Source organism: Pezoporus wallicus, unplaced genomic scaffold (genome assembly GCF_028554395.1).
Source record: "Pezoporus wallicus isolate ANWC-B61680 ecotype Strahan unplaced genomic scaffold, APGP_CSIRO_Pwel_v1 contig_10019, whole genome shotgun sequence".
NCBI lineage: Eukaryota > Metazoa > Chordata > Aves > Psittaciformes > Psittacidae > Pezoporus > Pezoporus wallicus.
Window position 1 is genome coordinate 2,519 of NW_026638108.1, and position 15,067 is coordinate 17,585.

Sequence of the window (15,067 nt, forward strand, 5' to 3'; positions counted from 1 at the left end):
GGAATGGAGACCGGGGATACCGGGATGGAGACCGGGGATACTGGGAAGGGGAGTGGGAGCATTGGGATAGGGATCAGGGACACTGGGATGGGGACCGGGGATACCGGGATGGGGACCGGGTGGAACAGGGGTTCCTGGGACCAGTCTGGAACTGAACGGGGGGCACTGGGAGCAGTCAGGGGGGCACTGGGCCCACTGGGGGATGGGTGGGGGGAGCAGGGAGGGGGGTGCCCTCCCCCACCCCACCCCCCCCCCCCCCCCCCCCCCGCAGGTCGCGGCCGCGGCTCAGGGCGACGCCGGGCGAGTCCCGGCAATTTTGGGTTGGGAACCGCAGAAATGCCGCGTGGCGCGAGCCAGGCACGGGGGGGGCAGGGAAAGGGGGGGGGACCCGGGGGGGGGAGGTCCCAGGGCTTGGGGGGGAGGGGGGGGACACCCCCAAAGTGCCATGGGGGGGTCCCGGGGCACAGAGGCAGCTCCGGGGGGGGGATCGAGAGGGGTCGGGCCCCCCCCCCCCCCCCCAGCGCCACCCCCGCGGCCGCTTTGATGCGCTCCCCCAAAGCCTATGGGTCCCCACACACCCTATGGGTTCCGGCACAACCTACAGCCCTTCATAAACCCTATAGGTCCCCACACACCCTATGGGTTCCGACACAACCTATAGCCCTTCATAAACCCTATAGGTCCCCACACACCCTATGGGTTCCGACACAACCTATAGCCCTTCATAAACCCTATAGGTCCCCACACACCCTATGGGTTCCGACACAACCTACAGCCCTTCATAAACCCTATAGGTCCCCCCAAAGCCTATGGGTCCCCACACACCCTATGGGTTCCGACACAACCTATAGCCCTTCATAAACCCTATAGGTCCCCCCAAAGCCTATGGGTCCCCACACACCCTATGGCCCTTCATAAACCCTAAGGATCCTACAAGCTCTATGGGCCCCCAGAATGCTATGGGACCCTGAAACCCTATAGCTCACTCCACACCCTGTAGCTCCCCCAAACGCTATGAGTTCCCCCCAAAGCCTATGGGTCCCACACACCCTATAGCTCTCCCAAAACCTATAGGTCCCCCAAAACTTATAGGTCCCCACACACTCTATATTTCCCTCAAACTCTATGGGTCCCCCAAACACTATGGGTCCCCCAAACCCTACAGGTCCCCACAAACCCTATAGCTTTCCCAAACCCTACAGGTCCCCACACACCCTACAGGTCTCCACACACCCTATAGCTCCCCCAAACCCTATGGGTCCCCCAAACCCTATAGGTCCCCACACAACCTATAGTTCCCCAAAACCTATGGCTCCCCAAAACCCTATAGGTCCCCACACACCCTATAGCTCCCCCAAAACCTATGGGTCCCCCAAACTCTACAGGTCCCCACACACCCTATAGCTCCCCCAAACCCTATGGGTCCCCCAAACCCTGTAGGTCCCCACACACCCTATAGCTCCCCCAAACCCTATGGATCCCCACACACCCTATAGCTCCCCCAAACCCTATGGGTCCCCCAAACCCTATAGGTCCCCACACACCCTATAGTTCCCCCAAACCCTATGGGTCCCCCAAACCCTATGGGTCCCGTACCCCCTCACCCCCCGCACCCCACAAGCAGGATCTGGGGGGTTCCAGGCTCCCCCGCAGGCCCCGCGGCTGCTGCTGCTCAGCCCCATAGGAGCCCTCCGAGAGTCCCCAGGGCCGGGCCGCCCCCGGCCGGAGCCCGCGGGCGCTGGCAGCCGCTCCCGGCGCACCCACAGGGCCGGGGCCGCCGCTATTTCGGGGCCTCCGACCGCAAGAGAAACATCCGGGAGAGCGGGGGGGGGACAACGGGGGGGCGGGGACTGGGGGGGGCACGGGGACAAGGGGGGGGACGTGGGGACAAGGGGGGGCGGGGGGAATGGGGGGCACAGGGACAAGGGGGGGCAGGGGGAATGGGGGGGGCACAGGGACAAGGGGGGGCAGGGGGAATGGGGGGGCAGGGGGACAAGGGGGGGCGGGGAATGGGGGGGGGAATGGGGGGACATGGGGGGGGGCACGGGGACAAGGGGGGGCACGAGGACAAGGGGGGGCGGGGAATGGGGGGCACAGGGACAAGGGGGGGCAGGGGGCACGAGGTCAAGGGGGGCAGGGGGAATGGGGGGACATGGGGACAAGGGGGCAGGGGGAATGGGGGGCACAGGGAATGGGGGACAGGGGGACAAGGGGGGGGCGGGGGGAACATGGGGACAAAGGGGGCCACAGGGACAAGGGAGTCCACGGGGAGTGGGGGGGGCAGAGGGAGTGGGGGGGACAAAGGGGGGGCACAGGGAATGGGGGGGACAAGGGGGGACAAAGGGGGGCACAGGACAAGGGAGAGCGCGGGGACAAGGGGTTTGGGCACAAGGGACCTGTCATGGGAGGGGACACCGGGGGGGCACTTTATGATGGGGGGCTCAGGGGCACTGTGCTATGGGCTGGGTGCCACATCCCCAGTGCCACCAGTCCCCATTCCCAGTGTACCCAGTCCCTGTTCCCAGTGCTCCCCGTTCCCAGTGCTCCCAGTCCCCACTCCCAGTCTCCCCAGTCCCTGTTCCCATTATCCCCACTCCCACTGCTCCCAGTCCCGGTTCCCAGTGCTCCCAGTCCCCACTCCCAGTGCTCCCAGTCCCGGTTCCCAGTGCTCCCAGTCCCCACTCCCAGTGCTCCCAGTCCCGGTTCCCAGTGCTCCCAGTCCCCACTCCCAGTGCTCCCAGTCCCGGTTCCCAGTGCTCCCAGTCCCCGTTCCCGTTCTCCCCACTCCCGGTGTCCCCCAGTCCCCATTCCCACTGCTCCCAGTCCCCGTTCCCGTTATCCCCACTCCCGGTGCTGTCCCCACTCCCCCCCAGTCCCCATTCCCAGTGCCCCCAGTCCCCATTCCCAGTGCTCCCAGTCCCCGTTCCCGTTATCCCCACTCCCGGTGCCCCCCAGTCCCCATTCCCAGTGCTCCCAGTCCCCACTCCCAGTGCTCCCAGTCCCCGTTCCCGTTCCCGTTATCCCCACTCCCGGTGCCCCCCAGTCCCCATTCCCAGTGCTCCCAGTCCCCGTTCCAAGTGCTCCCAGTCCCCGTTCCCAGTGCTCCCAGTCCCCACTCCCAGTGCTCCCAGTCCCGGTTCCCAGTGCTCCCAGTCCCCGTTCCCGTTCTCCCCACTCCCGGTGCCCCCCAGTCCCCACTCCCAGTGCTCCCAGTCCCCGTTCCCGTTATCCCCACTCCCGGTGCCCCCCAGTCCCCGTTCCCGTTCTCCCCACTCCCGGTGCCCCCCACTCCCCACTCCCGGTGCCGCCCCCCCGCACACATGGAACCCATTCCCGCTCCCTTTGAAGGCCGCGGTGCCCCCGGCCCAGCCCCGGCTCTGGCTCAACCGCAGCGGGGGGGCCGCGGCAGCGCCCGTCCTGTTGAGACCCCCCAGGCTCGGGACTGGGGCCGAGCCCCCCCCCCCCCCCCGAGTGGTCCTGAGCGGGGCTGAGAGATGGGGGTGAGGGAGCGAGGGGGGGCTGAAGGGAGGGAGGGATAACGGGATGGATGGGAGGAGAGCGGGAATGGAGGGAGGGAGGAAGGGAGGATGGAGGGAGGGAAAGAGAGGGGTGGGTGGGAGGAAGGGAGGGAGGGAGGAGGGATGGAGGGATGGATGGGTGATGGATGGAGGGTTGGATGATGGAGGGATGGATGGAGGGATGGATGGATGGATGGATGTATGGATGGATGGATGGATGGAGGAGGGATGGATGATGGATGGAGGGAGGGAGGAAGGGAGGGATGGAGGAGGGATGGAGGATGGAGGATTGGAGGGAGGGTTGGAGGATGGATGGATGGATGGATGATGGATGGATGGATGATGGATGGATGGATGGTTGGAGGATGGAGGGATGGATGGAGGGAGGGAGGGAGGGATGGATGGATGGATGAATGATGGATGGATGATGGATGGAGGGATGGATGGTTGGAGGATGGATGGATGGATGGATGGATGATGGATGGATGGATGGATGGATGGATGGATGGAGGGAGGGAGGGAGGGAGGGATGGAAGGAGAAAGATCGATGGAAGCGAGGTTCGCGCGATGGAAGGATGGAGGATGGAGGGATGGATGGATGGATGATGGATGGATGGATGGTTGGAGGATGGAGGGATGGATGGAGGGAGGGAGGGAGGGATGGATGGATGGATGAATGATGGATGGATGATGGATGGAGGGATGGATGGTTGGAGGATGGATGGTTGGAGGATGGAGGGATCAATGGATGGAGGGATCAATGGATGGAGGGATGGATGGATGATGGATGGAGAAATGGATGGATGATGGATGGATGGAGGGAGGGATGGAGGATGGATGGATGGATGGATGGAGGGAGGGAGGGAGGATGGAGGGATGGATGGATGGATGAATGGATGGATGGATGGATGGATGGATGGATGGATGGATGGATGATGGATGGATGGAGGGAGGGAGTATGGAGGGATGGAGGGATCAATGGGTGGATGGATGAAGGGAAAAAGTGAAGGAGAGATGAAGGACTGGAGGGAAGAAGGGAGGGATGGAGGGAGAAAGGAATAAAGGGAGAGATAGCCGCAGGGCGGGCAAGTGGACACCCCCAGAGGGACACAAAACCGGAGCCATGGGGAAGGACCCCCCCCCATGTCCCTCCTCAATGTCCCCCCCAAGTCCCCCCTTCCCCATCCTCCCCCAGACCCCGGGGTAATTGTGGAGGCCCCGGTGCCGCCATCATCACCCCCTCCCCCGAACCCCAATTCCCCCCCCCCCGATGTGACCACGACCCCCCCCCGCAGGGAGCGGCGGGATGGAGCTGTCCCAGTTTGCTCCCAGTTTGCGGGCAGTGGAGCCCAGTGAGGGTGCAGCTGGGGGGGGGGGGGAAGAACCGGGGCGGGGGGGGGCCGTGGTTGCGGCCACGGCGCCGGCGGCTCCGGAGCGGAAAACCCTGAGTCAGGGCTGGGAAAGGGCCCCGCTGGCTCCGGAACGGCCTTGGATGGGAAACGGAGGAAAAGGGGAAAACAGAGCGGGAAGGGGGGGAAACAGAGGGAGAAAAAGGTGGAGGGGGAGGAAAGCGTGGTTGGGGATAACCCCCTGAGAGCAGGGAAACTGAGGCACGGGCATGCCCAGCCCCATGGCCTGGACCTCCCGTGGCCCTGTCTCTGCTCCTGCCCCCAGCTCCATCCCCGGTCCCCTCTGTCCCCATCCCTGCTCTATCCCACCCCATCCACAGCTCCTGTCCCCAGCCCTGGTACCCAGCCCCAGCCCTGGTGCCCTCAGCCCCAGCCCTGGTACCTCCAGATCCATTCCTGGTCCCCTCCAGTCCCTATGCCCGTTCCCATCCACATCTCATCCCCATCCCTGTCCCCATCCACATCCCATCCCCATTCCTGCTCTCGTTCACATCCCATCCCTGTCCCTGTTCCCATCCACATCCCATCCCCATTCCTGCTCTCATCCACATCCCATCCCTGTCCCTGTTCCCATCAACATCCCATCCCATCCCTGTCCCTGCTCCCATCCACATCCCATCCCCATTCCTGCTCCCATCCACATCCCATCCCTGTCGCTGCTCCCATCCACATCCCATCCCCATTCCTGCTCCTATCCACATCCCATCCCTGTCCCTGGTCTCGTCCCCATCCCTGCTTCATCCCCATCCATTCCTCAAGTCCTCATTCTAGCTCCCATCCACATCCCATCCCTGTCCCTGCTTCCATCCACATCCCATCCCTGTCCCTGGTCTCCTCTTGTCCCCATCCCTGCTTCATCCCCATCCATTCCTCAAGTCCTCATTCTAGCTCCCATCCACATCCCATCCCTGTCCCTGCTTCCATCCACATCCCATCCCTGTCCCTGGTCTCCTCTTGTCCCCATCCCTGCTTCATCCCCATCCATTCCTCAAGTCCTCATTCTAGCTCCCATCCACATCCCATCCCTGTCCCTGCTTCCATCCACATCCCATCCCTGTCCCTGGTCTCCTCTTGTCCCCATCCCTGCTTCATCCCCATCCATTCCTCAAGTCCTCATTCTTGCTCCCATCCACATCCCATCCCTGTCCCTGCTCCCATTCATATCCCATTTCCATCCGGGCTCCTGTCTTGTCCCTGTCTCTGCTCCATCCCCATCCTGTCCATGTCCCCCTCCCGTGTCCCCCCATCCCAGACCCTCATCCTCACGGGCACTGTTTTGGGGTGGTTTTGCCCCATCTCCCCCCACAGACACGGGGTCACGAGGCCCAGGTCCCCCTTGTCCCTTTGTTCCTTTCCCTCTCCCTGTCCAGCTCTTCCCCTTTTTGCCTCCTTCCTTCCCTCCTTTCCCTCCTTCCCCATCCATTCTTTCCCCCTTTCCCTTTCCCCATCCATTCCTTTCCTATTCCCTTTCCCTTTCCCCATCCATTCCTTTCTCCTTTCCCTCTCTTCTCCCCCTCTCTCTCTTCCCCTTTCTTCCCCAGCCTCTTCTCCCCTCTTTTCCTTTTCCTTTCCCCTTCTCTTCCTCTACCCTCTTCTCTTCTCCTTCCCTTCCCCTTCCTTCTCCACCCTTCCCTTTCCCCTTCCCACTCCACTCTTCCCACCCCATCCCAGTCCCTGTATCTCAGCTTCCACTTCCCTCCCTTAGTTTCAGCCTTCCCATATTTCCTTTCCTTTCCTTTCCTTTCCTTTCCTTTCCTTTCCTTTCCTTTCCTTTCCTTTCCTTTTCCTTTTCTTTTCCTTTACTTTTCCTATTCCTTTTCCTTTCCTTTTCCTTTTCCTTTCCTTCCCCTTTCCCTTCCCCCTTTCCCCTTTCCTTCCCTTTCCCCTTCCCTTTTCCCTTCCCTTCCCTTTTCCCTTCCCTTTTCCCCTTTCCCCTTCCCTTCCCCTTTCCCTTCCCCCTTTCCCCTTCCCTTCCCTTTCCCCTTCCCTTTTCCCTTCCCTTCCCTTTTCCCTTCCCTTTCCTTGTTTCCCTTCCCCTCCTTTCCCTGTTTTCCTTTCTTTTCCTTTCCCCCCAGATTTCCTTTCCTTTCTCCTTCCCTGGTTTCCTTCCTCCTTCCCTTCCCTTTCTCCTTTCCTCCCTTTCCTCCCCATCCCTCCTTTCCCTTCTCTTTTCCTTCCCAATTTCTCTCCCTAACCCATCTCCTTGTTCCTTTTTTCCAGCCTCTTTCCCTTTTCCTTCCCCTTTCCCCTTCCCCTTTCCCCTTCCCCTGCCCTCCCTCCTCGACCCCCCCGGCTCCCCCCCCGCGAGGGGCGGTTCGGGGCCGGGCTCCCGGCCCCGGTCCCGGCCCGGCCCAGCCCCGCCGCAGCGGCAGAGCGGGGCGGGCGGCAGCGGAGCTCCCTCCTCCGAGCGAGCCCCGGGGCACCGGGACCCGACCCCGACATCCAGCACCGCCGAGCCCCGGAGCGCGGTAAGGAGCCGGCACAGGGATCCGGGACACGGGAGAGCCCGGCACAGGGATCCCGGGGTAGGGGACACCCGGGGCAGGATCCTTTGGGACACGGGGCACCCCCAGACAGGGTCCTTTGGGACACGGGGCACCCCCGGCACAGGATCCTTTGGGACACGGGGCACCCCCGGCACAGGATCCTTTGGGACACGGGGCACCCCCGGCACAGGATCCTTTGGGACACGGGGCACCCCCGGCACAGGATCCTTTGGGACACGGGGCACCCCCGGCACAGGATCCTTTGGGACACGGGGCACCCCCAGACAGGATCCTTTGGGACACGGGGCACCCCCAGACAGGATCCTTTGGGACACGGGGCACCCCCAGACAGGATCCTTTGGGACACGGGGCACCCCCGGCACAGGATCCTTTGGGACACGGGGCACCCCCAGACAGGATCCTTTGGGACACGGGGCACCCCCGGCACAGGATCCTTTGGGACACGGGGCACCCCCGGCACAGGATCCTTTGGGACACGGGGCACCCCCGGCACAGGATCCTTTGGGATAGGGCACAGCCCGGGACAGGGATCCCGGGACACGGGGCACCCGCGGGACAGGATCCTCCGGGATGAGGGAGCCGGCAGGATGGGGGACCCCCGGGATAAGGGACCCGCTCCAGGACAGGGGAGACCCCGGGTCTGCGACGCTCCAGGATGGGGACCCCATGTGGGACAGGGACCCTGGGATAGGGGAGACCCCCGGCACAGGGAACCCCTTGGGATGAGGGGAGCCCCAGGACCGGGATCCTCTGGGATGGAGTCCGAACCCCCCCCCCCCCATTCCTGGGACAGGGACCCTGGGATACGGGACCCTGCAGGACGGGGGATCCCCCCCGGGGCAGGGAAAGGAGAAGGAGCCCCCCCACGAGCCAGGCGGAGTCCCCTGGGATAACGGGACCCCTCCGGGAAGGGCCCCCCCCCGATGGCCTGGATTGGTTCCAGCCCTATGGGTGTTCCCATCCTGACACCACTGCACCGGCCACTGCACCCAGCCTGGGGCACCCCAGGGTGCTGGCAGCGCACGGGGCTGTGGTGCCCCACGACATGGGGTTGGGGACACATCGGTCCCCAGCTCCATTGCACCCCGGAGCTGGGCATGGGGACACATCGGTCCCCAGCACCATTGCACCCCGGAGCTGGGGTTGGGGACACATCGGTCCCCAGCTCCATTCCCCAGACACATCGGTCCCCAGCACCATTGCACCCCGGAGCTGGGGTTGGGGACACATCGGTCCCCAGCACCATTGCACCCCGGAGCTGGGCATGGGGACACATCGGTCCCCAGCACCATTGCATGGTGACACATCGGTCCCCAGCTCCATTGCACCCCGGAGCTGGGGTTGGGGACACGTCGGTCCCCAGCTCCATTGCACCCCGGAGCTGGGGTTGGGGACACATCGGTCCCCAGCTCCATTGCACCCCGGAGCTGGGCATGGGGACACATCGGTCCCCAGCTCCATTGCACCCCGGAGCTGGGGTTGGGGACACATCGGTCCCCAGCTCCATTGCACCCCGGAGCTGGGCATGGGGACACATCGGTCCCCAGCACCATTGCACCCCGGAGCTGGGCATGGGGACGTTTCCATCCCCAGAGTCTGGCACCGCTGGGTCCGTGGTGATGGGGCCACGTCCACCCCTGGCACGGGGCCACCCTGGGACACTGGGATGGCTCCAGAGGCCACTGCGGTCCCTGGGAGCCGTGGGGACCAGGAGCCAGGGCCCCGGCATCCCTCATCCTCTGATCCCCCCTGTGCTGCCCCTGCGTGGTCCCTGGACACCCCCCCAAACCCCACAGGACCTGGACCAGGGAGGGGATGGGGGAGCCCAAAGTGTCCCCCACCGTGCGAGCAGGGGGAGCCAGGGCCCGCTGATGGGGGGACCCTGGGGACAGGGCAGGGGGGTGCTGGTGGCAGCGTGGCCTGGGGTCATGAGGGGACATCGGCCATAGGGGACACTGAGGCAGGGGACACCAGCGGGGGTCAGGGTTGGGGTGCACTGGGGGCAGGGATGGGGTTTGGGGACCCGGGGTTGGGGTCAGGGGATGGGGTTTAGGGAGCTGGGATTGGGGATGAGGGCTGGGGTTCAGGAATGGGGTTTAGGGACAAGGGATGGGGTTTGGAGATCAGGGGCTGTGGATGAGGGATGGGGACAGGGATGGGGTTTGTGGGCCTGGGATTGGGGATGAGGGATGGGGTTTAGGGATGAGGGGTGGGAATTAGGGACAAGGACTGGCTTTAGGGACCTGGCTTTAGGTCTGGTGACAAGAGCCGGGGAACTTGGGGGCTCAGGGACTGGAGATAACGGATTGGTGATTGGGGACCTGAAACTGGGGACCAAGACCCAGGAACTGGGGTTCGTGAACAAGACACCAGGAACTGGGGACCAGGCGTGCCCCATTGCAGGACCCATCCCCATTCCCATTCCCTTCTCCACCTCACCCCCCCCCCATCCGCATCCTCATCCCCATCCCCATCCTCATCCCCACCCCATCCCCATTCTCATCCCCACCTCATCCCCATTCCCATTCCCATCTCCACCTCCACCCCCCCATCCGCATCCTCATCCCCATCCTCATCCTCATCCCCACCCCATCCCCATTCTCATCCCCACCTCATCCCCATTCCCATTCCCATCTCCACCTCAACCCCCCCCATCCGCATCCTCATCCCCATCCCATCCCCATTCCCATCCCCACCCCATCCTCATTCCCACCCCATCCCATCCTCATCCCCATTCCCATCCCCACCCCATCTCCATCCCATCCCCACCCCATCCCCATTCTCATCCCCATCCCCACCTTCATCCCAATCCCCATTCCCATCCCCATCCCGATCCCAATCCCCATTCCCATCCCCACCCTCATCCCCTTCCCCACCCCATCCCCATGCCCACCCTATCCCCCTCCCCATTCTCCTCCCCATCTCCACCCCACCCCACCCCATCCCATCCCATCCCCATCCCCACTCCATGCATGGAGGACACAAGCGGGGATCCCGCTCCTGGGCACCTCAGAGGCCACTGGGAGCCACTGGGAGCCACCGGGAGCCACCGGGAGCCACCGGTTGTGCCCCCTTGGCCCCGGAGCTGAGCCGCAGCTCCCGGCATTCCCGGGCTCGGGCACAACCGGCGCTGATTTATGGCCCTTTGACGCTATTTTAAGCGCTCGCCGCTCGCCCTGGTTTTAATTACGGAGCTCTGGCGGCAGCGCCGCGCTCCCGGCCCGCAGGCCTGGCCCTTGTTATCCTTGGAAAACCGGGAGCGCGCTGCGGCCCGGCGCAAAAATAGGAGCAGAAACCACAGCAAAAAGGGAGCGGGGGGACGGGGACCCCCCAGCAAAAGGAAACACCGGGAAAAAAAACTGGAAAAGCCACAGAGAGGGAGCGGGGGCAGGGAGAAAACGGCGAATGAAGGGGAAAAGTTGGGAACGGGGGGGATGGAGGGGGGGATGCCCGGTCCCAGCGGCGGCAGCTGAAAGCCATGAAGGGCATTAAAGCAGAGGAAGTGGCCCGGGGAGGGGAGGCCGCAGCCTAATTCGATTAAAAGGCCATAAAAGCAGCGGGAGCCGGGGTTGGGAGCAGGGGGAGCTGTGGGGAGCGGGGGTTCTGCCATGGCACAGCCCTGCTATGAGCCCCTGGAGAAGCCGCGGCGAGGGGGAGATGGGGTTTGTTCAGTGCTGGAGGGGAAACTGAGGCACGGAGGAGCTGCGGGAGGTGGGATGGGGGTCACTGTGGGGCTGGGTGTAGATGGGGGCGCTGCTGCCTAGGGGTGGGTGGGTGCCCCACTATTGGGTGCTCATGGGGATTGGTACCCCAACATTGGGTGCTCCATAGGGCTGGGTGCCCATTGCTCATGGGACTTAGTACCCCAGTATTGGGTGCCCCATAGGGCTGGGTACTCATTGCTGTGGGTGCCCCATGGGGATTGATACCCCAATATTGGGTGCTCCATAGGGTTGGGTGCCCATTGCTCTGGGTGCCCCATGGGACTTAGTACCCCAGTATTGGGTGCTCCATAGGGTTGGGTGCTCATTGCCCTGGGTGCCCCATGGGGATTGGTGCCCCATAGGGCTGGGTGCTCAGTGCTCTGGGTGCCCCATGGGACTTAGTACCCCAGTATTGAGTGCCCCAAAGGCTTGGGTGCCCATTGCCCTGGATGCCCCATAGGGATTGGTACCCCAACATTGGGTGCCCCATAGGGCTGGGTGCTCATTGCTCTGGGTGCCCCATGGGGATTGGTACCCCAACATTGGGTGCCACATAGGGCTGGGTGCTCATTGCTCTGGGTGCTCCATGGGGATTGGTACCCCAACATTGGGTGCCACATAGGGCTGGGTGCTCATTGCTCTGGGTGCCCCATGGGGATTGGTACCCCAACATTGGGTGCCCCATAGGGCTGGGTGCCCATTGCTCTGGGTGGCCCGTGGGCTTCCTGCCCCAGTATTGGGTGCCCACTGTCCTGAGTCTCCCATGGACTTGGGTGCCCCACTATTGGGTGCCCCATTGCCCTGGGGGTGCCTTATGGGGCTTGGTACCCCAACACTGAGGCCCCACCGTGCTGAGTGCCCCATTGCACCAATTACCCCATTTCACTGGGTATCCCATCTCCGTGGGTGCCCATTGCTCAGGGTGCCCCATTGCACCCGTTACACCAATACTGAGTGCCCCATTGCACCAGTGACCTCAGCGCAGTAATTACCCCATTTCACTGATGGGTACCTCATTGCCTTGGCACCCCATTGCCCTGATGGGTGCCCCATGGCACTGATGGGTGCCCCATGGCACTGATGGATACTCCATTGCCCTGATGGGTGCTCCATTGCTCTGATGGGTACTTCATTGCCCTGATGGGTGCCCCATTGCCCTGATGGGTGCCCCATGGCACTGATGGATACTCCATTGCCCTGATGGGTGCCCCATTGCCTTGATGGGTGCCCCATTGCTCTGATGGGTGCTTCATTGCCCTGATGGGTGCCCCATTGCCCTGATGGGTGCCCCATGGCACTGATGGGTGCCCCATGGCACTGATGGATGCTCCATTGCCCTGATGGGTGCCCCATTGCCCTGATGGGTGCCCCATGGCACTGATGGGTGCCCCATGGCACTGATGGATACTCCATTGCCCTGATGGGTGCCCCATTGCCTTGATGGGTGCCCCATTGCTCTGATGGGTACTTCATTGCCCTGATGGGTGCCCCATTGCTCTGATGGGTGCCCCATTGCCCTGATGAGTGCCCCATTGCAATGACGGTGCCCCATTACCCTGATGAGTGCCCCATTGCAGTGACGGTGCCCCATTACCCTGATGGGTGCCCCATTGCAATGACGGTGCCCCATTGCAATGACAGTGCCCCATTACCCTGATGAGTGTCCCATTGCAATGACGGTGCCCCATTGCCCTGATGAGTGCCCCATTACCCTGATGGGTGCCCCATTGCCCTGATGAGTGCCCCATTGCAATGACGGTGCCCCATTGCCCCGATGGGTGCCCCATTGCTCTGATGGGTGCCCCATTGCCCTGATGAGTGCCCCATTACCCTGATGGGTGCCCCATTGCACTGATGGGTGCCCCATTGCTGTGGTGCCCCATTACCCTGATGGGTGCCCCATTGCAATGACGGTGCCCCATTGCTCTTATGGGTGCCCCATTGCCCCGACGGGTGCCCCACAGCTCCGCCAGCCCCCCCCACCCCCTCTAACCCCCATCTCCCTCTCCCCGCAGGCCGCCGGGGGCCATGACCGGGCTCCCCCACTGACACCGCCCCCCCAGCCCCGCAGCGCCTCGGGGTGCTCCGGCCCCACCGCCGCCATGGGCGACTCCTTCACCGCCGCCTTCCCCAGCGCTCCGGGGCTGCTCTCGCCCTCCGCCAGCCCCCAGGCATCGCCCGGGCCCTACGGCCCCGACTACGGCCCCTTCGGCCACCCCTTCCCGGCGCCCTCGGGCGCGCAGGAGGTGCTGGGGGCCCCCGTGGTGGTGGCGGCGACCAAGGGGCACCCGTCGGGCGAGTGCCTGCCCCCCGTGTACCCCTCGCTGGAGATGCCGCATCCCTACGGCTCCTGGTACAAGGGCGGCCTCGGCGGGGCCCTGCCGGGGGGCTCGGGGCCCGCGGCCCCCTCCTGGTGGGACGTGCACCCCAACGGGGGCTGGCTGGGGGGCCCGGCGGGCGCCGAGGGGCTGCAGGGCTCGCTGCAGGCGCAGCCGGCCCTGAGCCCCCCGCTCCCCGCTTACGGCTCCGAGTTCGGCGCTCTGAACCCCCCCCCTTACAGCGGCCCCTCCGCGGCTCCCCCGACCCCAAAACCCAGCGCTGGGGACGCCCCGAAGGGTCCCCGCGGGGCCGGTTCCTTACCGGGGCGCCCGGCTTGCAACTGCCCCAACTGCCAGGAGCTGGAGCGCTTGGGGGGACCGGGGGGGGGGTCCCGTCGGAAGCCGGTTCACAGCTGCCACATCCCGGGCTGCGGGAAGGTCTACGGCAAAGCCTCGCACCTCAAAGCTCACCTGCGCTGGCACACGGGGGAGCGCCCGTTCGTCTGCAACTGGCTCTTCTGCGGCAAGCGCTTCACCCGCTCCGACGAGCTGGAGCGCCACGTCCGGACCCACACCCGCGAGAAGAAGTTCACCTGCCTGCTCTGCAGCAAGCGCTTCACCCGCTCCGACCACCTCAGCAAGCACCAGAAGACCCACGCCGAGCCCAAAGCCGGCCCCGAGCAGCCCCCGGAGGCTTCCCCCCAAGCCCGGCAGCCCCCGGCTTCCCCCGGCAAAGAGCCCGGGAGCCCCGAGCCTGGGAACCTGCTGGAGATTTGAGCCCCATCGGGGGGTATTTATTATGGGGCGCTGCCCCCCCCGCATCCCCTCCTTAGCGACTATAATTTATGTCTTAAATTATGGGGGGGGGCTCACTTTGACATCCCCCCAGCCCCCAAAACCCCATCTTCCCCCCCCCCCCAAAACCTCTCCCCCCGCACAGAGCTCAGGGACAGGGTTGGCCCGGGTCATTAGGCGCTAATGTAATGTAATGTGTGTGCCCCCCCCCCCCTCCTTTTTAAGCTGTGCCCCCCCCCCCCAAGCAATAAAGGGATCGCTGAGGCGTCAGAGCGGCTCCGGCTCCGAAGGAAACTGAGGCACGGGGGGGGGGAACACGGGACCCCCGTGGGGTTCAATGCGTTCCTCTCCCCCCCCCCGTGCGGGTGGTGGGGCAGGAGTGGGGTTGGGGACAGTCTGGGGCTGTGCCCTTGTCTCTGGGTCTCCACCCCCCCCCCGCAGCCCCACGTCCCCCATGGCCTTTTTTCCTGTTTCTCCCCATTCCCAGGACCCCAAAACTTCACATCCCGGTGTCCCCATGTCCCCATATCCCAGTGTCCCCATACCCCGGTGTCCCCATGTCCCCACATCCTCCTGTTCCCCCACATTCCTGTGTCCCCATATCCCAGTGTCCCCATACCCCGGTGTCCCCATGTCCCCACATCCTCCTGTTCCCCCACATTCCTGTGTCCCCATATCCCAGTGTCCCCATACCCCGGTGTCCCCATGTCCCCACATCCTCCTGTGCCCCCACATTCCTGTGTCCCCATATCCCAGTGTCCCCATACCCCAGTGTCCCCATGTCCCCACATCCTCCTGTGCCCCCACATTCCTGTG

At 64.2% G+C, this 15,067-nt stretch overlaps 1 protein-coding gene across 1 annotated transcript; it reads left to right on the top strand.

The window, feature by feature from the left end:
* Nucleotides 1-13,195: 13,195 nt before the first annotated feature.
* On the top strand, nucleotides 13,196-14,233 carry SP7 (Sp7 transcription factor). Its single transcript, XM_057409392.1, has one exon. It carries the CDS (start codon nucleotides 13,241-13,243, stop codon nucleotides 14,231-14,233), a length of 993 nt encoding a protein of 330 aa, XP_057265375.1. The 5' UTR covers nucleotides 13,196-13,240.
* The last annotated feature ends 834 nt before the right edge of the window (nucleotides 14,234-15,067 follow it).

Coding starts and splice junctions, on each gene's coding strand:
- SP7 (XM_057409392.1), top strand. CDS start 13,241: ATGGGCGACTCCTTCACCGCCGCCTTCCCCAGCGCTCCGGGGCTGCTC.